Source organism: Myxocyprinus asiaticus, chromosome 1 (genome assembly GCF_019703515.2).
Source record: "Myxocyprinus asiaticus isolate MX2 ecotype Aquarium Trade chromosome 1, UBuf_Myxa_2, whole genome shotgun sequence".
Classification (NCBI taxonomy): Eukaryota; Metazoa; Chordata; class Actinopteri; order Cypriniformes; family Catostomidae; genus Myxocyprinus; species Myxocyprinus asiaticus.
Window position 1 is genome coordinate 26961214 of NC_059344.1, and position 27056 is coordinate 26988269.

The 27056-nt window shown below is 38.5% G+C and overlaps 1 protein-coding gene across 1 annotated transcript in view; it reads left to right on the top strand.

Moving 5' to 3' along the window:
- Positions 1-25554, top strand: part of LOC127414340 (docking protein 4-like) — an 88203-nt gene extending 62649 nt beyond the window's left edge. Inside the window, exons 3-9 of the mRNA XM_051652325.1 lie at positions 11038-11145; positions 13935-14049; positions 14930-15049; positions 15233-15422; positions 15903-16041; positions 16302-16419; positions 18699-25554. Of these exons, the coding sequence (XP_051508285.1) occupies positions 11038-11145; positions 13935-14049; positions 14930-15049; positions 15233-15422; positions 15903-16041; positions 16302-16419; positions 18699-18841 (933 nt within the window). The 3' untranslated portion in view covers positions 18842-25554. The remainder of the gene's footprint in view (positions 1-11037; positions 11146-13934; positions 14050-14929; positions 15050-15232; positions 15423-15902; positions 16042-16301; positions 16420-18698) is intronic.
- The last annotated feature ends 1502 nt before the right edge of the window (positions 25555-27056 follow it).

Consider the following 27056-nt stretch of genomic DNA (forward strand, 5'->3'; position numbering starts at 1 on the left):
CAGGCTGAGGCGTGGCTGGGGCATGGCATGGAGCAGGCTGAGGCGTGGCTGGGACATGGCATGGCATGGAGCAGGCTGAGGCGTGGCTGGGACATGGCATGGCATGGAGCAGGCTGAGGCGTAGCTGGGACATGGCATGGCATGGAGCAGGCTGAGGCGTGGCTGGGACATGGCATGGCATGGAGCAGGCCGAGGCGTGGCTGGGGCATGGCATGGCATGGAGCAGGCCGAGGCGTGGCTGGGGCATGGCATGGAGCAGGCCGAGGCGTGGCTGGGGCATGGCATGGCATGGCATGGAGCAGGCCGAGGCTTGGCTGGGGCATGGCATGGAGCAGGCCGAGGCGTGGCTGGGGCATGGCATGGCATGGAGCAGGCCGAGGCGTGGCTGGGGCATGGCATGGCATGGAGCAGGCCGAGGCGTGGCTGGGACACGGCATGGAGCAGGCCCAGGCGTGGCTGGGACACGGCATGGAGCAGACTCAGGATTGGGGCAGAAGGTGGCACAAGCTCTGCGACCATGACGTGGGACCCTGGCTCGGCGGCCGTGACGTGGGACCCTGGCTCGGCGGCCGTGACGTGGGACCCTGGCTCGGCGGCCGTGACGTGGGACCCTGGCTTGGTGTCCACCTCCCCCACAGTGAACGATGAACCACATATCAGTAGGGCAAGGTCGATAAATTGAGTCAGGCTGTAGGTACTCCGGCCTCCTGGTATCAAGGAGGAGATTGGCTCATTCAGCCCAAAGCAAAAACGATCCTTGAGGGCAGTCTCATTAAAATCGACCCTGCTGGCCAGAGCACAAAAGTCCTCAACGTATTCCTCAGTGGAAAGGCCTTCCTGATGCAGATGAAGTAACTGAACCGCTGGGTTCATCTTGGTTGGTCGAGTATTCTGTAACGTGGCTGGCAACAAGTTAAATGAAGAGACGATGATGAAGTGCGATGAACCCAAGTGCAGTTTATTTACATAAACGTGAAATCCAGAAACCATGAACAGTAAACATAAACATAAACTAAACATAACTTGACCTGACTTGACTTGACTTGACTTCCAAACAATGTTACAACACACAATACTCGACAATGGACAATGGCAAACATGAGGGCTAAATACTTGGACTTGGGAGAACACATGACAATGATAACCAATGAACACACAGAACTCTAAACAAGATAATGAGACTGCTAGCAAGCTAATGAAACAATGAACCAATGGGGACAAGACACAAGAACATGGGAAACGCATGACAAGATCACATGACAATAAAACAGGAACAAATATGGCATGGAACTATTTTACCAAAATAAAAGACATGAACAAAAACACATAAAACCATGACATATCCCCCCCACTAGGGGCGGCTCCCGATGCCCCAAAACAAAAACACAGAGTTCAAGAGGGAGCTGGAGGGGGGACCGTGGCGATTTGACATGGTTACACATATATACCGACCAGTTTTTAAATACTCAAAACGTAGCGGAATGTCAGCACTGATTGCGCCTGCTTAAACTAATTTGCTGTAGGTTAGTGAAAAACATGCAGATTTTTGCGCTGAAATACCACATGCAAAAGTGGTACAACTATTTAGTCCATCTGCCCCTGAGTACCAATACAGGCTGGAGAGATTGGCCCTTACAAAAAAAGCATGGTAACTGTAGTTTCCTACAAAATACCATGGTCACCAGTGCTGGGGGTAACGCAATAAAAGTAACGCGCGTTATGAAATCAGATACATTTTTTGAGTAACGAGTAAAGTAACGTGTAAAGATATTTTAGACCATAATATCAGAGTTACTTTTTTAATAATGCGTTGCTTTTGTACAGATCAACTGTCCCTGTATTGAGAGAAATCAGGAGTAAAATTGTGCAGACTTTGGGGAGGAGACGTAGTGCATGATGGGCATTGTATTTCTATAGAGTGTGAGGCCAGAGACTATTTAGCAGGACGAGTCACTTCTATTTAAATGAATGGGAGAAATTGGAACGCCCAACCAAGAAGCTCTAGCACCCAACAGTCAATGGATGTAGAAAGGAAGTCCCGCCTTGCAGGTAAAAGAGCTAATCACCTTTTAGATACAGAAATCCCGTCAATCAACTCGCTAACACGCATGAGCATTTCATGTTTTAGCGTAACATGAGGTCAGCATTCGGTTGAAATGAAACACGATTGATTCATGTGTTAATACAAACTGCATTAAAAAAATCAGTAAATGAGTTTAGGCAGAGGGGTTATTAGATTAGTCTTCCACTGGCCACAACATGATACACAGGGTGAAATACTCACTCAGTTCACTAACTTATGCAGCCAAACTGCTCTGTGTTACAGCTCCCTGTAACTGGGAGAATGGGATGAGAAAAGCTGACTCTGGATCAGTGCCTCTGAGCAACGTTCTACATTGATTGTGTATGCAGAGAAAATATCTTAGTTTCTAAAAATATTCTACATTTTTGTTTTATAATAAATAAGTAGTTTGATTCATGAAACAAACCCTTTTTATGACATTTTGGTAGCATTAAAAACGATTCCATTCAAGTTGTATCAACATGCGCCTTTGAAGTTGTGGCATTTGTACACACCGTGGATCAACTCAAAACAAGCGTGCACTGAGATGACTTAAAATTTATCCTGACTTTTGAAAAACTTCAAGTTGACTGACATTGTCGATGGGCACAGCACATGATGACAGATATGATGCTGGATCAAGTGTTGGACTTTGCTGCTTTAGGTAAGACAGTGGTTATTCTTCATTATTCATACTGACTGCCATGTTGATGGAAAAACAAATCATGCATATTCATGTTATTGATATTTTATTATAAATATGACGTGAAGGCCTACTTTCTAAAAATCTGTTTACTATGTTGTTTTGACATGAGTGTTGTACAGTAGCTAGCATGACCTGTAATGTCTCTTGTATGCAATGCATGGCTTACTTGTATGGAATGCATAGCATAGCAGAAGAGAAAGTGGCTGTGAGAAAAAAGTAATGCAAAAATAACACAAAAGTAACAAAGCTTTACTTTCCATAAAATAATAACTTTTTAAGTTACTTTTTTAAGGAGTAATACAATATTCTAACGAGTTACTTTTAAAAGTAACATTACCCAACACTGATAGTCACTACAGCTATTGTAACTGCAGTAATAGCAAAATCACAAGTGTTGTTGTACTGAAAAAAAGAACAACTGCAAGTTTGACATTGCTTTTATATGATAGTTCTACAGTATAAACAAGAAGTCGATATCAATTAACTGACATTTAAGATACAGTATGGCCAATTGTATTGTTTATGTTTGCTCTGCCAATGAAAATAGTTCCAAAAAAGGCAAAACCAGGATCTGATTCCAATATTTATTTATTAGGGGTTCAAGCGCTTAGCGCTGAAGGCCGCATAAAAGTAGATACCATGACTTACACAATCCGTCAACTTATAAAAGACACCCTTTGTGTGAGCATGTAGATTTTGCGGTCATCCGTAGTGTCCACTCTCAAACTGGCCGGGAACTTCAATGCAAATGTAATCTTTCATCAATGCAAAAGTTTCTTTAAGGAAAAGTGTTATTCATGAAACAAACTCCAGCTGGTCAGCAGAGCCAACGCAAAAAGAAAAAAGAAACCAAAATGACGCCCAGCTTCCTCAAAAGACAGAGTAAGTACAGCGAGTCAACCCACTCACATGAGAAACACCCAATGGTTTACTCACCCATTGATTCAATAAAAGACATTGCCTGATTGGGACATGTAAATACTTTGCGACCGTCCTTCGTTTCTATTCTCAGTTTGGCTGGAAACATCAGAGCAAAAGTGATCTTTCACTGATATAAGAGTTTCTTACATTCCTTGAACCGATCGCGTTTCTCTCTTGTCGAACTCGCAGAGTCCGGGAACAAGAAAATATTATGGTTCTTCCAAGAAAGCTTCCCTTTGCTCCTCGCCTGGCGCAACACAAGATCTTTATCGGATGATCTCAGAAATCTGGCCAGAATCGATCGGGGCCTATCTCCCTCAGAAAAACTGTGAGCTGGGACTCTGTGAGCTCACTTGATTTCCAGCTTGTGGCCTGTTATGTCAAGCAGACTCAGGAAAAACTCGTCTAGGAATTTCACCATATCTCTGCCCTCCTCATGCTCAGGAATTTCAACAATTCGAACGTTATTCATATGGCTTTTATTCTCAAGATCTTCAAGCTTTTCAAGGATGTTCCAAATCAACTTTGGTCGCAGGCGGATTAGCAGTTAATTCCCTCTCTGACGATTCCAGACAATTGATTCGTCTCTCAACATCAGTCACTCTTGTAACTAATTCAGAGAATTTTATTTTCATCGCCGTAATCGATCGACGTATTAGAGTGAGATCCTCCAAGTCAGCAAGAATCTTCGTCAATATCACCGAAATGTTGGACAGCTGACGCTGGATCACCTCTCCCGCTGCGCCATCTAAATCGAATCCCCGGTCTGTAGGCCTGTCGGGGCTTTCATCCTAAACACGTAAGTGTCTTTTAATGTCTCCAGAGCCCAAGGATATTTACTTCTTTGCCATGTTTTGCCTCAAAGAGCAAATGTGTAACTGGGTGTATAAAATTTCACCAGATTATAACATGAAAATAATAAATTTAGCAAAGTGCGCAGAGCTCGTCGCTCACACGTCTGCTTCTTGCATGGCGTCATGTGACCATCCACCCTATTGTAATTGTTAAGATTTTTTTTATTATTATTATTATTCCGCCATAAAACTGATTGGGCAGAGCAAACCGTAAGGCCAAGAGACTTGAAACTTGGTCAGATGGTAGTAGTATTGCTCGCTACTCAGAAACACGGACTCGGCCAAATCAATCATAGCTCATAACACCTAGACCGTTTGTCGTAGAATCAAGTGCTTTTCCGCCATCTTGGATTTTTCATAAAACCTACTTTTGCAAACTAATCCTAGGTTTTTCGTCCGATCGGGACCAAACCAGTGCCAAACGATTCTATGGAGTCTCAATATCAAAAGTTATCAAAAAAAAGTTTGAACTTTCGACTCGAGCTAGCTACGGTATGCGAAAACATCGGAAGTAGGAGTGGCCAATTTGACGTAAATGGCTATAACTCTTGAAGGAAATTAGATATCACCAAACTTGGCATGCTTATGTAAGAGGTCAATCTTTGGTCGCCCAGAAAAGTTGGCTGAAACTATGAAACCGTTAATCCTATTGACTTCAAAATTTGCATACATTGTCTTTGTCTCAGCTGCCATCATTGTCTATATGGACATTCACGTATGTTGAAAAACATGGCCGCCATTGGCCAATAAAATTTCAGCAGCTATTACACAAGGTTAACAATGATCGATCGGAACGAAACTTGGTGGACCTATTTGACTCTTGGTCTGAGAAGGTTGAGCAAAGTTTTTAAAAAATCGGCCACTAGGTGGTGCTATCACGATTTTTGTAGGTGTTAATGGTTGTATATGATGCAGTGTTGTGAAAAAAAAAAAAAGTAATATATATCACCTGATAGCGCTTCTCATTCTAAACAACTTTGTCTCAAGAAGCATTGGTGTCTGTCAAACCGTTCGGTACATATTTCAGATAATGTTCAAAACCTACTTTTGCGAACTAGTCCTAGGTTTTTCACCCGATCGGAACCAAACTAGTGCAGAAATATACTCTGGAGTTTGATTATCAATAATTATCAAAAAAAGTTGAAATTTCGACTCACGGTCACTAAGGGGTGCCAAAACGTTCTAAAAGGGCGGGCCATTTTTACTAAAATGGCTATAATGCCCGAACGAAATGAGATTTTCACCAAACTTGGTACACATGTGTATGCGCTAAAACCGTGGAGTTTGGCCACTTGGTGGCACTGTAACAGGAAAAAAACATGAAAACAGCTCTAACTACGCAACCGTTAGTCTGATTGAGTTGAAAATCGCCATGCAGTGTCTTTGTCCAAGGTGCCATGACTGTCTGTGAGGACATTGGCGTATCTCAAAAAACATGGCTGCCATCGGCCAATGAGCACCTATTAGACAAGGGTAATGGAGGCCGATCAGCACAAAACTCGGTGGGCCTGTTTGACTCCTGGCCCTAGAGGTCTGTGAGAAATTTGAAAGAATCGGACACCCTTTACCCTTTGGTAGTTATAACAGTGTCATTTAGAAAATGGGCATGGTCAAGTGTACAAATAAGCCCATAATTCCTAAACAAAAACTCAGAACTTCACGAAATTAGCTGAGCACATGCGACATGATTCTAAACAAGCATGCATACTTTTATGGAGATCGGACCATAGGTGGTGCTATGAGCTTTAAAAATCTTTAAAAACCATGTATTTCCTTAGTAAATTGCCTGTATTGGTTGTAAATGGTCTATTCCATCTATGGTCTTTTTAAGTTGAGTGTAATTATGTGTATAACAGATGCTTAAATTGTGTTGTGTTAATTTGATGTTTTAAGTTGAGTTTAATTATGTATAACAGATGTTTAAATTGCGTTGTGTTAATTTGATGTTATTGTAAATTGGTATATGTCTCATCACTGTCACGACTGCTATGTTGATCGGAACTGCACCCAAGAATTTCACACACCATTGCACTTGTGTATATGGCTGTGTGACAATAAAGTGATTTGATTTGATTGATTTGATTTGATCTAGGTGGTTACATGCTTGCTAAATAAAACATAATACCTTTTTACGCATGTGCTTAAAGGCCTTAAACTGCTTGAACCCCGTTAATTGCTGCTCGCAGCTATATTTTATTTTGTTTTTGTTGAAATTGGTGGATAGTGTCAAATTATCATAGTTTTATTTTAGTAAATATAACTGTAGGAACTATGGTATTTTGACAGAAATTACAATTCTATTTTTTTCATATTTATCAATATATGCTTTCCATTATACATTTTAATACACCAAGTTTGTGTATTAACATTGTGCAGACAGAACTACAAACAGCAAAACAGCAGTTTGAAAATGGAGCAGAGAACAGCAGTCTCACACACACACACACACACACACACACACACAGTTTGTCTCTGTTGACACTGTTGCACAGTCTGTTTACAGAGGATTAGTGAAACCTCTGGGGACAATATGATGCAAACAAGAGATCAATCTTTTACCTGCTGTGAATTGAAAACCAAGCTGCAAACTTTCTCCATATTATTATAGGATATGAAAATAGGTCCAAAAATTTGAGTGGTAATGACAATAAGGTCATTTTAGATTACTGAAATAATTTCATTTAACCATTTAAGGGGTCTTATAAATTATTGGGTGATATTGTCATTCATTGATAATATGTTTAGAACAGCATGTGGACTTGCTTGTTAAGCTCCTTTGTCTTCAGGTGAAATGTAGGCCTGTCATTATATAAGCATGGTGATTAATATAATGTTTATGACTCTGTGAGTCAGAATGTAGCTTTTTGAGATAACAGCACAGTTTAAACTCCAGGGAATTTGAACAGACTCTAAACATGCTCAGAGTCTAAACATGTTGACTTTTCATCATTCTAAAGGGTTATTGAGTCAAAAAAAAACACATAGCTGTCTTTTCCTCAAGATTGCTTATGCCTCTAGGCACACACTTTTCCTTGTTTATTCTCTCTCACTCTGTCTTTCACTAACCATCTCTGCCTGTTATCTTCCATCACTTAATCAGATGTCATTTCTCATCCGGAACATAATGTAAGGTCTAGCAGCTGAGCTGCTGTTTCTCAGAAAGCCTATAGATCAGTAGTAAAGAGCATGTGATTGCGTGCAGGGTCATAATGGGTGTTGAATTGATGATAGAAATAATGTTGCGTAAGAAGAATGATTTCCAGTAGGGAAATTGCATTGGGCTGGGTGTACATGGAGACCTGTGAGAATAGAGAGCGAGATTGGCCTTGGGCTGACTGGAGCGCTTGCCTAAATGGACGGAGGTTACCGTGGCAACTGTAGTTTTATAAACAGAAAATAGCTTTTTATGGGAGGAGGGTCAAGAGAGGGAGAGAGAGCGTTTATAAAAAGGGAAAGACTGCTTTAGGTTTAATTAGACGCATTCATGAAATTCAAATAACATATTTCACATTTCTCCAGCAGAGTGACCAATGGTTTAGCAATGGTAAGAAATCTTCCTCCTAAGCCAGTATTGTATTTCATTAATTGCAGGGTCCAGATGTAACTGATGATTTTGTGTTCAGATGTTCAAACGTTCATTGTGGTGGGTAAACACAAGTAATATGTTGCATATTAGGCTTAATGGGATAGTTCACATAACATCATTCACTCACCCTCATGTTGTTCCACACCATGACTTTCATTCCACAATGTTCTTCCTGTTGCCTTAGTCAACATTTACTTAAATTGTTTGAAATCTCTTTAAAGGAGTAGTCCATGTTCAGTACAAGTTACGCTTAATCGACAGCTTTTCTGACATAATGTTGATTACCACAAAAATATAATAATTAAGACCCATCCCTTTTTTATTTAACAAAAAAAGGAAAAATTAGTTACATCGAGGCACTTACAATTAAAGTGCATGGGGCCAGTCCATAAACTTTAAAATGGGGACTAAAAACAAAATGTTTTTCATTTCGGATCATTCTGAGCAAAAACTATTTTTTCGTTCCGGTTCAGAAGTTCCACAGTCTCCTTTCCAATTTGTAAATGGTTAGAACAAAATAAAAGAATGGTTAATAACATTCTTTTAAAAATGACAGTACTCTGCACTAAAGGGTATGTGAAATACCAATTGCAGTGTTGCCAGATCTCGCAAGAGAAACAAGCAACCTGGTCTGGAAAAACAAGCCTAAAACAAGCTGAAATAAAAGAAATAAATGCATAGAAATCATAACAAGCATACAGTTAATAAACAGTTAAGTACAATTTTATTTACAGATCTGCTTCTCAGTCAAAACCCGGCAGCATCAAATCTGTATTAATGCATCATGTCTAACTAGGGATGCTCCGATCGATCGGTCACTGATCGGTATCGGCCAATATTCACGTCCTATGACTCGATCGGTGATCGGACGATCGCATAAACCGATTGCTAATGTTGCAAAAGACAGCGCTCCTTTTAAGATGCTGACTACCACCCCTGGAGTCATGAGTTCGAATCCAGCCAGGTCTCCTAAGCAACCAAATTGCCCTGGTTGCTAGGTAGGGTAGAGTCACATGGGGTAACCTCCTCATGGTCGCTATAATGTGGTTTGCTCTCGGTGGGGCACGTGGTGAGTTGTGTGTGGAAGCCACGGAGAATAGCGTGAAGCCTCCACATGCACTATATCTCCGTGGTAACGCTCAAGTCACGTGATAAGATTCACGGATTGACGGTCTCAGACGCGGAGGCAACTGAGATTCGTCCACCGCCACCCGGATTGAGGCGAGTCACTACGCCACCACGAGGACTTGCACATTGGGAATTGGGCATTCCAAATTGGGGAGAAAAGGGTAGAAAAGAAAAAAAGACTTCAGCAGCGCTGTCATGGCATAATGGAGTGTGGAGAATACTGGCATAGTGTTGTAAGACAACAAATTTGATTCAACAGTTAAGAATGATGCAGCGGGAGAGGTATGGCGAATATGAAACGTTTTTGTGCTGTACCGTTAATGTGGCGTCTCAAAGCAAGTAATATTTCCGTTTCAAATGTTTAATCATATAACGTAATATCAAGTTAAAAATAGCACATTATGACTCCGGCTCCAGTCATGGTCACACACAGTCAGTGTCAAAGTGGCTCAAATTAGGAGATTCAGCCGCCAGAAGAGCAGTGCCAGAACACAACTGAGGTAATGTATTCTTCCGCAAATTGCTTGCAATTTTAAGTTTTAACCACAGATGTCGCTAGAGAGCACAAAGTTACGTAGTGCAGCTTTAAGCTTCATTTTTTAAAGGGCTATCTATCTTAATATAGAGAGAGCTTTTTTAACAAGCCTTTTAAACTTTTTAAACAATTTTGGCAGCAAAAACTAGGCAAAGTTACAGTATATTACTGGGAAGAGGAAAATTTAATTAATAGTAACAGTGTACAAAAACCGTACATATAGCCAGTTATGACAGTGATCCTGATAAAAGATGAAATGATCGGTATCGGGATTGCTAGTGGCCGATCAGGTGACAAGAAGATCGGTGATCAGTATCGGCTGTAAAAATCCTGATCGGAGCATCTAACATATAAGTGAAGACTTGGAAACAACTGAGAAATGCACTTTTTACCTGTAATAATGTTTTCCATGTGTCTGGATTAACCATGTATGTATATGTAGTAATTATACATAATTGTTAAAAAGGTCTTCATTCACAGAAAGAGACATTCAGGCAATTAGACAAAGAAATGTGTGATGCAGCAGTTTTCCAAAAATGTATTGTAATAAACCCTTTGGCTTTTGGTTTCATGAAAAAAATTATCTAAACGTAAATAACTGGTTATAACGGGCTACCATCATGTTGGTTACGTTCTGCAAAAATGTTTGTCAATTTTCAGTTTTTGTTTTCATTCCTTGAACCGTTTTTAGTCCCTGCTTTAAAATGCTTACTGTTTCAAAAGTATAGCCACAAGACGTTAACAATGTAAATGTTAACATGATTTTAGTGTGATAAAATCAGGTACTAACCTTATCTGTGTAAAATAGTATCCAATATTACAACTTCGTTGTATCAACTTCGACTGGCTCCATTAACTTCCATTGTTAATGCCTCTCTGTAACTATGTTTATATATATATATATATATATATATATATATATATATGTGTGTGTGTAACAGAGGAACGAGTCAAACTTATCAACACCAATCAACAGCATTTTTGACATGTTAATTGCCATAGAAAGTGTGGCAATTAACATCATGTCAAAAATGCTGTTGATTGAGTTTCAGGTGTATTTTGTTGTATTACCTGAGAAATTCCTTTAACATTATTACATTGTGATTTACACCATTTTATTTTGCAGTTCCTAAAAAAAGTTACCAGCCAACTGGCCAGTTACTCACCAAGACCAATTTTTAACACCATTTGGTGCTTGGCGAGTGTTAATTTTGGACCCTAATTTTATGTACATTTGTATTTCAGATCTATCGGCGCTGCTGGCTCGTGTTTAAGAAGTCATCCAGTAAAGGACCACGCCGTTTGGAGAAATACCCTGATGAGAAGTCTGCCTACATCAGAGCTTGTCCTAAGGTACACTTCCCACTGCAAAAGTTCAACTGAGTTCTAATATAAGCCATGAAAATGTCATAAGAAAAATTCATTATTCAAGTGTCACTTTAGTCCACTTATGCTAACAGCCATTTGGAGCACATTCTTATTGCTCAAACTGGAGAAAGAAATTACAAAAGAAAACCAGTGTGTATGGGAGAGTATGAGTCAAATCAATTCTAAAAGTTGATGTGTGTAATTTTATTAATGGAAAAACTGATAAACTATAGCCATGTTTAAATTGATAAAAGATTCAACTTCAACCATGTGCAACCCTGCGTCCTTCTGCATGGACTGTATGTTTTGTCTTGGCTATATGCGTTGCATAATTTCATTTCATTTAAACCAACTGATCTCAGTTCAGGACACTCTGGGCTGTCAGTAAAGGGTTAAACTTTTGACTCACTGAGTCATGTGACTATAAAAACATGACGTGGATCTCAGTGAAGTTTGTCTTTGGAAGAAATGGCAACAAAACTGATAAGAAACCTAATTAAGTTTTTACATTGAAACCTGTTTGAGTCAAAAGATTAGAGTCTCTAGTTTCATCCAATATGCCATTTTAAACATTTGAGTGGTTTATCGTGAAACAGCATGCTGTTAAACACAATGACCAGTATATTGGTCTATAGCCCTATTTTTCCATTAGAAATCCTACATTTATTGTGCATTTTTACATTGAGAATCAGTGAATGCATTCAAAAGATGAAAAATGTTGCTTTCAGAGGCTTTATATGAAGTTATGATGAAAATAAGATGCATTTTGAAATGTCCTGAGACCAGTGCAGATAGACAGCACACTGGAGGTTAAGTCATTCACTAAACAGGGATCAATGGAGTGTCCTGTAGCTTTCCTATGCAGCCAAGTCCATTCACTCCTAACATCTGACCAAAAGTTTTGTTTCAGGCTGCAGATGATGTTTGGATCACTCAACATGGTTGGCAGAAATGGGACAGTGATAATCAGTACATAGATTCAGAATTTATAATGTATAATTTGATTTAAACATGGTTGACAGTGATTGGATGATGCTGGCCATTACTTTGAATCAGAATTATTTATGCTAATTTCTAAATGGTAAAATGCTTCAGCACTGGCTATCACTTGTTTGATTGACAGTGCAAAGAGAGAACATTGACATTTTGTTGCCAAAGTAGAAAAAAAACATTGTTACATAAAAGTCAAATCAAGTCAAATAATTTTTATTTGTATAGATTTTTTATGTGTGCTTTTCCCAATACAGATTGTTCCAAAGCAGCTTTACAGAAAATCAGCTGTAATGTCTGTAAATTCTCAAAAACATGAATAACCAACAAAATAATAAATGATTTGATTTAAAAAATCTGACTTTCTGTATTATTTCTGTATTATTGAAAATTTCACAACTTAGTCCTGCTGTCCCCATATGAGGACATACATTTTTAGGAAAAGTATTTGCTCTAGATATTTTATATTTATTTATTTATTGCATGTTTATTAGGTGCAACCATTTACAGATCAAAAAGGGAAACGGAAAATGCACACAGCAGTCACGCTTGGGTCTCAGGAAGATAAGTAAGCCATTTGTAGGTTGATTTCACCTCAAATGTAACACTGTGGTTCTGGGACGTTATTAAAACATTCCTCTGTTTGAGCGGCCTGTCCAGCCCAGTGCAAAACATTGATTTAACCAGTGGTGTGAGATTGGGGTGGTACTATCTGTTTATACAACCAATGACAGACGTGTTGAAATGTTCTGGAATCTGTTTGAAAACAGTGATTATTTTTTCAGTTCTGTTTGGTGATACTGGTGGAGCAGAACTTGCACACTGCAGTGTTAAAGTAATTTTCCAGATTTAACCATTATGTTCTGTTTGGGGTCAATATCAGACCGTTTTTGAATAGCGAAAAAAAAAAAAAGGTATGCCACGTTATTTTTTTATCCTGATATTTCATGGCTTTTCCTAATTACATAAGATCTTTTCAGAAATGTGATTTTGACTTAATTGAGATGTTTCTGATGTCTTCTATGACACGTCTACACATAAGTGATATATGGGGTCATATTGACCCCAGTAATGAAAATTACTGAGGGCAATGGATTTTCACATGCATTGACCCTCTGTTTGGTACTGAAGGTGCAATTTTTTCAATACAAGAATGTCCACACACTTGTGAGAGAAGTGTCTGTGCAACCTTCCCACACCAACCACACACGCACTTGGACAAAGTTTTTGCCACGTTTAGCAGTCAACGAAAGTCTTCCCATTGGACCCAGGTCATTTTCTTCAGCATCCTTGATTTTAGTGCATACAGTGCTTTTGTAATATGGTGTGGCATCAACTGTAAACATATCTGGTTTACAGTGAGGCGCTTACTATAAAAGTGATGGGGGCCAATCCGTAAACGTTAAAATACTCACTGATTCAGAAGTATATCCACAAGACGAAAAATGTACGTGTTAAAATGATTTTAGTGTGAAAAAATCACTTACTAGCCTTTTCTCTGTAAAGTTGTATCCAATTTCACAACTTCGTTGCCATGGCGACATAATGCTGTGAACCCTAAAACGACCATAAAAACGACAATTTAAACAACTTTACTGCTCAAATAATACACAAGTTTTAACAGAATAATTAAAGTATAAGCACTTTAGAAAATTATAAGCTTCACATTTCTGCCCTCCAAAAATTGGTGCCATTCTCTGGCATTGTAAGTGCCTCACTGTAACCTCGATTTTTGTCTGTAGTACTGGTCTCTGTTAACTTGTTGGCTTGTAATATCCACACAGGTGACAGAAATAAGTAATGTGAAGAATGTGACAAGATTGCCTCGTGACACCAAGCGGCAAGCCGTGGCCATCGTCTTTACAGATGACACTTCTCGAACCTTCACCTGTGAATCAGGTATATCATCCTATACCAATATATTATAGTACAATAATATATATACTATATATTTTTAGCAGTTGATGATGACACCTAACTTAAAAAAAACTTCTGAAGCATTTAAATCTAAACAGTTTTGCACACTTGTAACTTCTGAACTGATGAAGAGCATATTCAAATGTAGTGGTTCGAGACCCAAAAATGAGTTGCGTGTCTGTTCAGATAGGATTGTTGACAGCAGTGGGGAAAGACAACACTAACTGCAAATATTGAGATGGAATTAACCATGCAAGTTTGCATAGTTAGAATAGCTAAATTAATTGGCTTAGCAACATAAAAAAAGAAGAAAACACTTCATCAAAGGTCCTGTGTCCAATAATATTCTGTGATAGGTTGGCTCAGATCTGTCTATCAAATCTGTCTGTGGTGAAATCTGCCACCTGGAAAATGCTTGCCAAATTAGGCAGATCAGACTACATGGACAGGTTACGTGACACACCCTCATCTTCAAAAACCATGGATAAAGCAATGCAAAGTAAAAGAATATACAACCCAGACTTCATTAAATAGGGGTTAATTTGCAAGAAGGATGAACACAGTTTGTGCCGACCACATTTATGTGTTAAATGAAAATAATTGCATATTGTTAGGCCTGTGCAGTTCATTGTAATATTAATAAGTTTCAGTGTTTTATTCTACTGAATCAAACACTGTTTGTACATGAAATTACTTTGTTACTGTTTTTGGTCGCCACTTGATGTCTAATGTAAAATCTGAATCCTGAAGCAAAAACAGTTTAGAACCACTGTCTCATTGCAGGCTTTATTCATTGAATGTATTCACTGAATGAACATATTCATTCATTGACATCATTGAAATCTTCTGCTTTTCATACCAGAGCTGGAGGCTGAAGAGTGGTTTAAGACCTTGTCCATTGAGTGCCTGGGGATGCGTCTGAATGACATCAGTCTTGGAGAACCAGACCTTCTAGCCGCTGGAGTTCAGTGTGAACACACAGGTGAGAGTCTGAAGTCATTTGTACTAATGCATTCTTATGAGCGGCATTCCTCATCAAGACAATGGACCTTTGCCTCATGGTAGCTGTTACTTTCATCTAGTGACCTTTCTGTTTATCGTGTTCCTGTGTCTGTATGCCTGGCACCAGTTCTCCACTATATTCTTTCACTGGGTTTTCTTACAGAGCGCTTCAGCGTGTTCCTGCTGCCTTGTCCTAATCTTGACATCTATGGCGAGTGTATGATGCAGATCACACATGAAAACATCTACCTGTGGGACATTCACAACCCTCGCACCAAGCTAGTAACCTGGCCACTTTGCTCACTGCGACGCTACGGACGGGATGCTACACGTTTCACCTTTGAAGCTGGCAGGTAAAACACGTGGAAGATATGAAATTCATAGCCAATTGTGAAACAAGAACTTGAGAAGTTCTCTCTGTGGGCAGGCTGAATGCATGATTTGGCCTATCTTATGTAGACAGAAGGAAAGGTGAAAGCCATTGAACTGTGGACCTCCTAAAGGGAATTATTGAGTAGATTAAAAGGAATTCAGTGACAGATAGGTGCTGTTGTTTCTCTCAGTGCTCTGATCAAATAATATAAGAAGATCACCAGCTGGATGATGATTTTTGAGAGAGAAGATGAGATTTTTGTTTATTTTTTTTATTTTTATAGAGAAGATCAGTAGTATAACATTGCCCCCTAGTGGTTTTGGTAATGTGTCACACAATGCTGGCGTGTTTGTGAGTGGGTACTTTCTTAGCAATACATCAGCTCAGAATGATAAAAGCTATGTTCTGTTTAATTTCACATTGCTCTTTTGTTAAAGACATGTGTTTGTTGTCGTGTTAGGATGTGTGACAGTGGGGAGGGCTTATATACTTTCCAGACACGGGAAGGAGAGCAGATCTACCAAAGGGTTCACTCTTCTACATTAGCTATAGCTGAGCAGCATAAGAGAGTCCTCGTGGAAATGGAAAAAAATAGCAAGGTAACAAAAACAGTCATATGCACACAACGCATTTACACAAATAGATGCATGCACTCATGTTTCTGTATGAGTTTTTTTAAATAAGGTTGGAGAGATTCTTGATTATACTTTGATCCTGCTCCGATAATGCATATTAACAGTTTTCATTCATGTCATACAACTTTGAAAAATTAAGAGCCTGTGTCAGTGTTTACTTTATGTGAAAATCAAGTAATTTTAATGTAATTGCATACTGTCTCTCTTCTCCTCTCTCTCTTCAGCTCTTATCTAAGGGTTCAGAGGTGATGTCCTACCCCTGCACCCCCACAGCAATCTTACCACGAAGTGCTTTCTGGCACCACATCACTGGAACACAGTCTGGGGTGGACTCTGCCAATGGTGAGACAGATACAGGAAATCTGAAACTCTTTACTTTATTACTGTGTGCTACTTAGATGTAGTGATAGACTGATATATCGGCCAAACTTAAACCAGCCTATATTATACAGTCAAAAACCATGCCCACTTGGTCGATATCAGAAAGTGTTAACTCTCCAGTGTCAGTTTCAAAATCTAACAGCCTAGTCGATGGATAATGCAAATTACTATTTTCAAATATTTTTTGTGATTTTTGAAAAAACATAAATCTCCATAACATTTCAATATAAAAAAAAAACACCTCTTTGTTTCATTTCAGCATGTGTGTACATCTCACTTGCTATCAGGGCTAGTTGTCACACTTTTTACTGCAGTGAAGATTTCTCAGAGTAATTTCATTTTTTAAAGTCAATTTCTGCATCGCCACATACCTTAAAGACTTGGCTACAAAAAACAGCTATTAAACAATTTCTTTTTTTGTTCTCACAAACAAAAAAATTTTTTTTTGTTTATGCCTAGTATACAGTCTATTGAAAAAAAAGACATTCACTGAATGCTGTCACTATATTTGGTAAGTTGTCACAATGGAACCTTCCTTTAAACCAGTGGTGTAAGTTTAATGTAATCATTGGGGAGACACATTCCCCCATCACCCCACCACCACCAAAACAATATTTACACCTCTTTTTAAATCTATGCCTGCATTAAACATGCTATTATAGAATTTTCAAAACAATTTAAAAGGTAAAACAATTTTGAATCACAAAACAATTCATGAAACTACAAAAATGGAAATTGTAACTTACAAAAATATCAAAACATTATTGTGGCCAACAAATATTGTTATTGATTTTTTTCCATTTGTAACACCATGCCCTGATCTGACTTTAATGAAAAATAAATGTGTTGTTCACTTATTTACCCAAGAGCTATAAAGAAAATAATAATACTAAAAAAAGATTGTGAAATTTAACTTTGAGAAGTACAATTCACAAAAAATGTACAAATTTAAGAGGGTGTTTGAAATCAACATACAAAACCTCTGCTAGAGAAAACAAAACACATTTGTGCAATTGGACTTTTGACTCCAAATCGTATAGTTACTGAGATATACTGTAGCCCTTGTGACAACTTCCCTGTGTGACAACTAGCCCTGGTCTCCTCTATACGGCTTTATATATCGGCCAGCCTGCTCTCTAGTTATCGGTATTGGCCAGGGCTGGTATTAATATAGATTTCCCAATTTGATTCAATTCCGATTCACAAGTTCTCGATTTGATTTCGATTCGATATCCATTCATAATGGTATGTTTCTGTTACAATGTCCATTTTGCTTACATATGAAAGAAATTCTCTATAAGCATGTGCTTTTTTTTTTTTTTTTTTTTTTTTTTTTTTTTCTCAAAGAGATCTTCTAACCTTCTAGGTATAATTAAAAAAATATAAATTTTACAAATTATATTTTAATCATTAGTTTTTCATTATATTTGTCACATTTTAGCTTTTGAAAAAATGCTACATTGTCTATTCCATCAGTAAATGTAAACAAAATAGAATTTTTATTATTTGTTTATTATTTGATTGCATAATTTGTACTACTTGCAGGTATTTACATTGATATGTAAATGTTGCATTGTACCTACAACAATTTCCACTGGCCCAGCTGTGTGGCAATAAAAGTATCTAATCTAATTTAAAACATGTGCTAAATCGGTCTCTTTAAGACTATCAGTCATTGAGGGAATATTTACAAGAGAGGATATGTTTCTTTAGAGCATCAATGCTATGTGTCATTAGAAATAAATGTTTCTTTTTTTGTTGTTTTTAATCAACAACTGACTGTAAAGAACAAAGGGTATTAAAGGGTATTTGTCATCACTGACAAATGGGTTGTGTGAATCCTGTCTTTGGACACAGAACAAGTCGAACCAAACTTTTACTCTCAAAACTCAATGAAAGGATTTTGATGCTAATAACTTCTTCGCCACTACACTACTCAATTACTGGTGAGTGAAATCTGAAAGTTTACCAGTCAGTGGCTAATTATAGACATTTTTAGTTGCATAGTGTAAAATTTGATTGCACATGCAAGTGATTTACTTGCATTATAGAAGGATGGCACATAGAGTAAAAGATCAATCTTGGGATTTAAGAACCGATATCAAAATCATTCAAACAAAGATCGCGATGCATCAGAAAATATATTTTTACCCAGTCCTAGTATCGGCCATTGAAAAAGCCATATTGGTCAACCACTAATTTCGAACTTCCCTGAAACACCTCCTCTCATTTTCACCCAGGTGACATATATGGTGATAGTCAGCTGGGAGTGGACACTGACCTCTTCTCTAAACGCCTTCCTCCTGAACGACACTCAACTCTTCCTGTGGGCCACGCCTGTTCCCAGCCCCCAACACATTACCCTACTTACCCCACTGAGTGAGCAACTTAACATAGAAACTCTCCAGTTTTTTACCTCTAGACCTCCCTCCACACTGCCTTCTGCCCTAAGTTTTTCCATCAGCTCTTCTTCACCAAGGGCCAGGGTCCAGATCCATGCTGCCTGAGCCATCCCTGAGTCTGCTAGTGACACTGAGGGCACTTACAGTGGAAAGAGGAAATGCACTGTGAAGGCTGCAGCACTTAGATTGGAGCAGGGCCCACAGACCCTCAAAGCAGGCATGAGAGATAAGTAAAAATGCTCATTTGTTTGTTGGAACTTACTCAATTGCCTTCCCAGTGCAATATGGACACTCTTGCTGAGTTTTTATGGGAGTAGACTGTAGGTTCTTAATGCTTATCAGTAGTATCTCGAATTCTAACTCTAAATGCACGCTTTTCGACCCTATGCATGTCCCCTGAGGTTAACATCTTAGCGATGGAGGAATTTCCTAGACACCTACGTAAAGAAATCCCATTGGTGTGGTCTGCATGCAAGAGATTCTTAGAAACCATGCAGATCCAGTAGAGGCCTACAACTCAACCGATTTTCAACTCCTTCAGCTTGAATGCTTCTGCTGTTCAATATGAGCATTCCAGAAGCGTGTCTTGATTAACAGCTTTAATCATAACTTGATTGGCATGTCTGTAAGACTTTCCCAAGCCCAGAAGACTCAAGAGTGCTTTGTGAGGAATTTCTAAAATTGGCATTTCGTACATGCGTCTATTTTTTCCTCCTTTTCCCTTTATTTAAAATGGCTTAAATGGACAGTTATAATGCACAAAACTGTCTCTCCAGGCTAAGTCTCTGTTATTTATGAAGATAGCCATTTGGACGAATGTGAAAGTTAAACGCTTTCACTTCTAGATTCATCCATGTGATCTTTGTTGTTGTTGTTAACCTTTTCACAGAGACCGACCAACCATTTTATCTGGAATATATCGTAAGGGTCAGGCATGCACTCAGTCCAGCGTTAAGGCAAAGGGAAACAAAATATATGAATATACCCAGTTGAGGTGCAAGGTGACATCTCTGTTTTATGAACTATTTATTTATTTATTGAGGTTTACCAACAAAGCACAAGACAAATTGCAGTGTATAGTGGTAGATTTTCTTTTAGCAGCTCAGCAATTCAGCATTCTGTAAAGGATTTAAACTGGCACTGTAAATGTGGAGAGGAATATCTTCAATAAGATGGGAGGCCTCACACAAGAAATGTCTTTTGCTTTCTTGCTTATTTACAAAGGAAGTAATTTCCATTTAATTGTGTATCACCAAAGTTTACCATTGTGATTTTATTTAGCAGATATCTGTATTATCTGGCTGTACTATTTTCAAGATTCTCAGCTTCACTGTTTTTGTCACGCTGTAGTTATCAAATCAAAACACCCCAGTATGCTAGAGCCATGGCTTACCAGTTAGCACACCTGCTCCATCACGATGAACCAGGTTGCTCATTCAGGCAGTGCGGGTCCGAGTCTGACTCCCATTATTTTCAGATTGTTCTTTGTTCTCTCTGTCATTTTCTGTTTTCTCTTCACAATCCGTATTAATAAATATATCCATAAGGCAGAAAATAAACAAGACACTGCAGTATGCAGCTCAAACAGCCCATGTGAATGACTCGGTTGAACTTCTTTTCTGGCACAGAATTCACTTGGTTGTGTTGTCAGATTGTGCTACAGTCCTGGAAGTGTGATGGCCCCCTACTGCTTTAAATATTCACATGCCCAGAGGAGGAACATTATTTGGCAGACACTCTATAGTCATTCAGTACTGAAATTTACTAACTCATGTACTCATGTACACAACATTAAAGTACTCAACGATCAGCCACAACATTAAAACCACCTGCCTAATATTGTGTAGGTTCCCCTCGTGCCGCCAAAACAGCGCCAATCCTTATCTCAGAATAGCATTCTGAGATGCTATTCTTCTCACCACAATTGTACAGAGCGGTTATCTGAGTTACCGTAGACTTTGTCAGTTCGAACCAGTCTGGCCATTCTCCGTTGACAATATTAGGCAGGTGGTTTTAATGTTGTGGCTGATCGGTGTATATACAACAAAGAAGGGCTACGTGGAGGACAGTAGTGATAATTATTATTTTTACTGTCATTTGAATGTATTGCATTTATGTCAGCATTTGAGCTTACACTTAATAAGCTATTCGTTTTATTTTGTACGACAAAGTGTGAGGCACAGGGAATTTTTCATGATTTTGCATTTAGATAATAGAAAGGCCTTTTTCCATAGTGCACTTGCATAGAGCCAACATAAATTCTTTGTGAAAATTTTCCAGCAATTAAAGCATGTGACAGAAATATAGAAGTTGTATAAAAGTTATTATCAGTATGTACAATTCAAGAGTGATGCTACCTTTGATTGGTTGAAATTGCACCTCCTATTTTTTTCTTTTGTTTCTTTTTACCCAGACTAGTTATCAGTCGATGTATAATGTAGCAAATATCTGCCCACTGTAATGATCATTTAGATGATTGCTGCACTGTAGCTCATGCAGAGAAGCTTTTAAAAGGTCTCTGTTTTGCAGTCTTCATAATATTTTTGATCTCACCAACTATTTCACTGCTATCCATAAAGACAATGAATAAATTTATATAGACTTACTGCACAGACTTATACACACACAAATAGTAAATTTTTCAGATGATTTCTAAGATGTTTTCCCTATATTTATTTTTTTCTTTACAGAAGACATAATTAGAGCTCATCAGATTAATATAATCACCTTAAAATGGATTATATATTTGTATATAAGCAGCCAGCAGGTCCCTGGAGAGATTCTGATTTTTAAAGCTGCATCCACTGACATGGGTTATTCAAACAGAAATTCCTGTTGCACAATACATGTCTGTTTTCTTGTCTGTTTCTTTGCAATACAGCAGCACTACTAGGAAGGTAAATGCTGACATACTGTGTGTACTATGACCAGTTAAATAAATTATGCCATGAGGATTGACTAATAAAAACTGTAAAGGCAGAATATTCATAAAATGATGAGTAGAAAAGTGTTGAAATCCACATTAATTGCATTTGTCAGAGATAACTTGTAAAAGAGGAGAGTGATAAATTTGATGCGTTGGAGGCTCTGTCAGTTCTTCGGCAGTTCAGATTCACCTCTGAGCATGCTGTCATGAATAGGAACCCTTTGCATGAGTTTTAATTGATAAATGATTAGTTCTGTAATATTTGTGGTAAAGCATTTTACAATTTTTTTTTTTTTAATAAAGCAAAATGTTTTTATACAATGGTCATTTATTTGGCTGGGTTTACAGGTTCAAGTATAATCTCTCTTGCAATTAAATTTGAAATGGTAAACATGGCAGTTGAGACAAATGGAATATTGATATGAAGATATTGTTTGTTTGTTACTTTTTGATAATAATTACAACCAATATTTGCTATGCTATTTGAGTCACAGAAAAGTACCAAGCAAAGCAGATAATTTATTTAATGTTAACCACTTTACGGACCACTCACCATATTTGTAATTCATTTTTGTAATCCAGCATAATCTTAATTGAATTTCAGGAAATTTTAGACCAATATTACTCTGATTACATGATCATTATATTGAGAAAAAAATCTAGTGAAGCAATAGTGGCACCTCTCTCTCTCTCTCTGTAATGTTGTCTCTTTATCAATTACTACCAATCATTACCAACCAAGAGCAACTCCTCTAAACTAATGAGACAGGTAAACCTTTCTTCTTTACTTTGTTGTTTTCCCCTAAAAGTCACTGTTTGTGTCTTTCCTGTCCTTGTTTGTGAAATAGCCACAAGTTTAATTGTCTAATTGTTACTTTTTTGCCTGCTCTAAAAAGAAAAGTGTAGAAATAAGAATATTTCTATGAATGATAGAAATGTTATCAGTATTTTACAGGCAGAAAAATATTCATTATGATTGTCACAAATGTATAAAAACAATATCATTTTTATTTAAATAATAATCATGCCTTCATTCACTTTTTTAATTTGGCCAGTAGCATTTTGATCCGAAGTAGAAATGATTATTGCAATGTACGTTAGAGCATTGTGTGTTTTGACTCCATTAAGCTTTCTTTCAAATTACTTTTTCTCATTCTTTCTAATAATAAGTCTCAATTGTATAGTAGTTCTGTAATACTTATGTCTGTGTTTATTTAGAACAGGTTCTGCAACACATCAGTCTTAAAGGAGAAATCATTCATTTGGTTTACAGTTATTTTTGGTTTATTAAGAGAAAGCAGACAATCCAGATAAGAATCTGAAAGAACAGACAAGATCAGTAATAATCCAAGTAACACTGAAAGGGTAATGTTACAATTAAGTTATCTACTTTACCTTCCACTCATCATTAATTGTTTTTAAAATACAAAAGTCTTCTGTCAATTCCTGACCTGTGTGCAATATCAAATTTTGCGACTGAATAGAATGTTTTACTAAATGAATGTTTCTTAAATGACTGTAATTGCATGATCAAGATATTGCTCGGTATAGCACCAAACTGCAGGAGTCATGAAGGATGAATATAGTGAAATGATTGTGGCGCTTCCCTCTCTCTATAATGTTTCTTCAGCAGTTTCTACCAGCTATAATGTGCCAGCACAGCTAAGTGTCAGGTAAAAACTTGATTTAGAGTTTATTTTCTAAAGATTATTTCATATGGAATTGGTAGTATATGAACAATGTACAGATAATTGAAATAAATAGTATGTTTAACATGTTCTGTGTCTCTGTATCTTTGGACTCTTATTTTGAAATTTGGTTTTGGTTTCTTGTCTTGGTTTTGTTCCTTGTTTTGTCATGTGACTTCCTTGTCTTGTCACGTGACCCTCATGTTTCATGTGTCCTGTTATGATTGGTGTTTAGTTTATTAGTCTTGTCTTTTCACTGGTTTCTGCTTTATTGTCTTGTTATCTTGTTATAAGTTCTGTCATTGGTTGTCTTGTTATCTTGTTTGCCCATGTCCTTGTATTTAAACCTTCATGTTTGCCATTGTCGAGTATTGTTACATTGGTATTCTGTCCAGTCAGTCATGTGTTCCTTCCAGTCTAGTCTAGTGTAGTCTTTAGTTCTGTTATTGCCTTTGTTTTGTTTTTGTTACGCTTTTTTAATAAATACCAGCAGTTTGCCTCCTGCAGTTATGCCAGGGAGAATGTCCCATAGAGATGTGGACTACTTACGTGCTTTGGCCTTCGAGGTGGATTTCAACTATGTCGCCCTCAGGGACTGTTTCCGTGGTGGCTTAAAGCAGACTCTATGCTCCATGATGCCAGGAGGCAGAATTCCATGGACTCTGGCTCAGTTCATGGACTATGCCCTGGTGCTGAGTGGTTCGTCTTTCACTGTGGGAGTGGCTGAAGAAGAACTCAGCACTCCTGCAGTAGTCACCACATCAGAGTCCACCACATCGGAGTCCACAGCTGCCTTGACCACTGAGCCTTCTACATATCCAGCTGCCCTGACCTCGCCCGAGTCCTCAGGTGCCCTGACCTCACCCCAGTCCTCAGCCACCCTGAACTCACTGCCTGAGTCCTCGGCCACCTTGACTTTTGAGCCTCTAGCAGCTCCGCCCCTTCAGCCTCCAAGGGCTCCGCCCCCTGGACCTCCTGTTGCTGTGGCTCTGCCCCCTGATCCTCCAGAAGCTCCACCCCCTGGACTTCATGTTGCCTTGTCTCCGCCCCCTGGACCTCCTGTTGCCTTGGCTCCACCCCCTGAACCTCAATTGCTTTGGCTCTACCCCCTGAGCCTTCAGAGGCTCCTCCCCTGAGCCCCCTGTTGCCTTGACTCTGCTCCCTGAATCTCCAACCTCCAGCGGCTCTGCCCATGGTCTCCTGGTCCGCCCTGGTCTCCTGGCCCTCCGCTGACTCCGCCCCGGTTTCCTGGTCCACCCTGGTCTCCGGACCCTCTGCCAGCTCCGCCCTGGTCTCCGTACCCTCCGCCGGCCAAAAAGAAATTGATGCAATGATTGATAATGGTCGTTTAATTATATTTCACTTAATTATGCTTTAGTTCTTGCACACCCAGTTTCCTCTTGGCACACCCAAAGTCTTGTTTCTGGCTACACAACTGTGCTGTCTTCTGTTGCTAGTAATATGTTGTCTCATCTTGTTACTTTTGCTCACTCAAAATGATAGTACTAATAATCTCCATGGTGAAGAACCCCAGAGTGCAACCACAGAAGATATAAAGGTTAACGTGGATACTATGGAAAACAACGCATCAGAGACGGGGAAAATGTATTCAGGTCCCAGGTGCTGAATTGCAAATTCATATTATAGGCCTACCTTATGTGAGATTCACTGAAGCAAATTATCACTTGGTGTCTGAGAAAGATAAATAGCACACCTGAGAACAATTTTAAAATGAATGATTTTCTTGTATCTTTTAAGAATTACCAAAGAGTTAAGTGACCACTGCAAGAAAAACAAGCTGTACCTGACACCACGGTTGAATGACACACTTTATCTTCACTAGAAAGGTTTTAAATTTCTCATGCAGAAAAGGCAATCTAAATGTTGCAGCTTTGTGTTATTGCCATTTTCTTTTAGACTCTTTAGACAAAGTTATACATGTTATTCTGGATTTTAGGTTTTTCTTATATTGAGGGTTTGGAAGAAAATACTGGCCTGCGCAGCCTTTGGCTAGTGTAATGGCATTCAGAAGATTGAGAATCTGGAGCATCTGACAGAGCTTCACTGCCTGTTCCTCCATCATAACCTCATTCATACGCTGAAACCTGGAGCCACTCTGCAAGCTTTGCACACTCAATGTTTCCCACAATTATATCATGGTCTTTGAGAACATATGTGAGTACTTGCACACACAATAAAAATTCTGTGGCAATATAAAATGTATTGTAAACATTTTTTTTTTATTATTATTCTGATGGAGATATAATGTGAATATATCCATACAATACAAGTCATTGAGGTCCAGTACTTCCAAGCTCCAAAAAGGACATAGGCAGCATAAAGGTAATCCATACAAATCCAGTGGTTTAATCCATGTCTACTGAAGCGATCCGACTGGTTCTAGGTTAGAAACTGACCAAAATGTAACTAATTTTTCACTATAAACATTGACATCTGCAGTCTCCTAGGTGTGATCATGATTTGAAGCTCAATTACACTTTCTTGTTCTTTATTCATGCACAGAGTGTGTGCACAGCACTTGCACCGAGTTCAGATCACTTCAGAAGACATGGATTAAACCACTGGAGATGTATGGATTACATTTTTGCTGCCTTTATGTCTTTTTTGGAGCTTGGAAGTGTTGGACCACATTGACTTGCATTGTATGGACAAACACATTGTGCATCCATCAAAATATATTCGTTTGTGTTCCTGCAGAAGAAAGTCATATGTGTGTGAGATGATAAGGTTGAGTAAATGTTGAAAGAATTCTAATTTTTGGGTGAACTATTCCTTTAAATTTATTCTAAATTTGCAATAAAATTTAGAAACAGCTCAAACCAAACTTACACAAAAAGCTCGAGAGCTCCTTGAGAATGGCAAGCACACATTCTGTTCACCTATATACTCATTCTCTCACTCCTCCTTGCTGACATACACAGTCATTAAAAGATGATGGTTTACCCTCGAATTGCAGAGCCTGAAAATTCTGCTATTGGTGATCCGAGCCCTCAAAAGGACATGTTTAAATCTATATCTCTGCCCCCAAAATTGTACCTGCAGAGAGTGATAAATCAAAAACTTTGCAAAAACAAACTGATCCATCAGCATCAGAGACGGACTGCATTTTACAATCCACATTTGGTGAGGAGCAGTTTATTCCATCCACACTTGATCAAAATCTTTCAAACCCAGAAAAACAGACTACCCTGTCAGCTTCAGAACAGGTTCTCCAACAATTATTTGAACAGGACCAGACTGACCAATCAGCAACATGTGAATTTAAGACCGAAGGGTAAAGAAATAAAACTCTTTATTCAGCACAAGAAACTATCACCTTGTCAGATGTACCATCATTAACTACTGATGTGAGAGCCTACACTATTATAACATAATTGCTCACCTCTATTTATGTAGTTACCTCCATTATTTATTTTACTAAGACATAAACCCACCAGCATTGTATGTTTGACTTATATGGACACTTTGAATAGCATTTCACTATACAAACCATGATGCATTATACACTATAGTGTTTTGTATAGTGAAAACACTAAAACATTTCACTGCAGTATATACAAT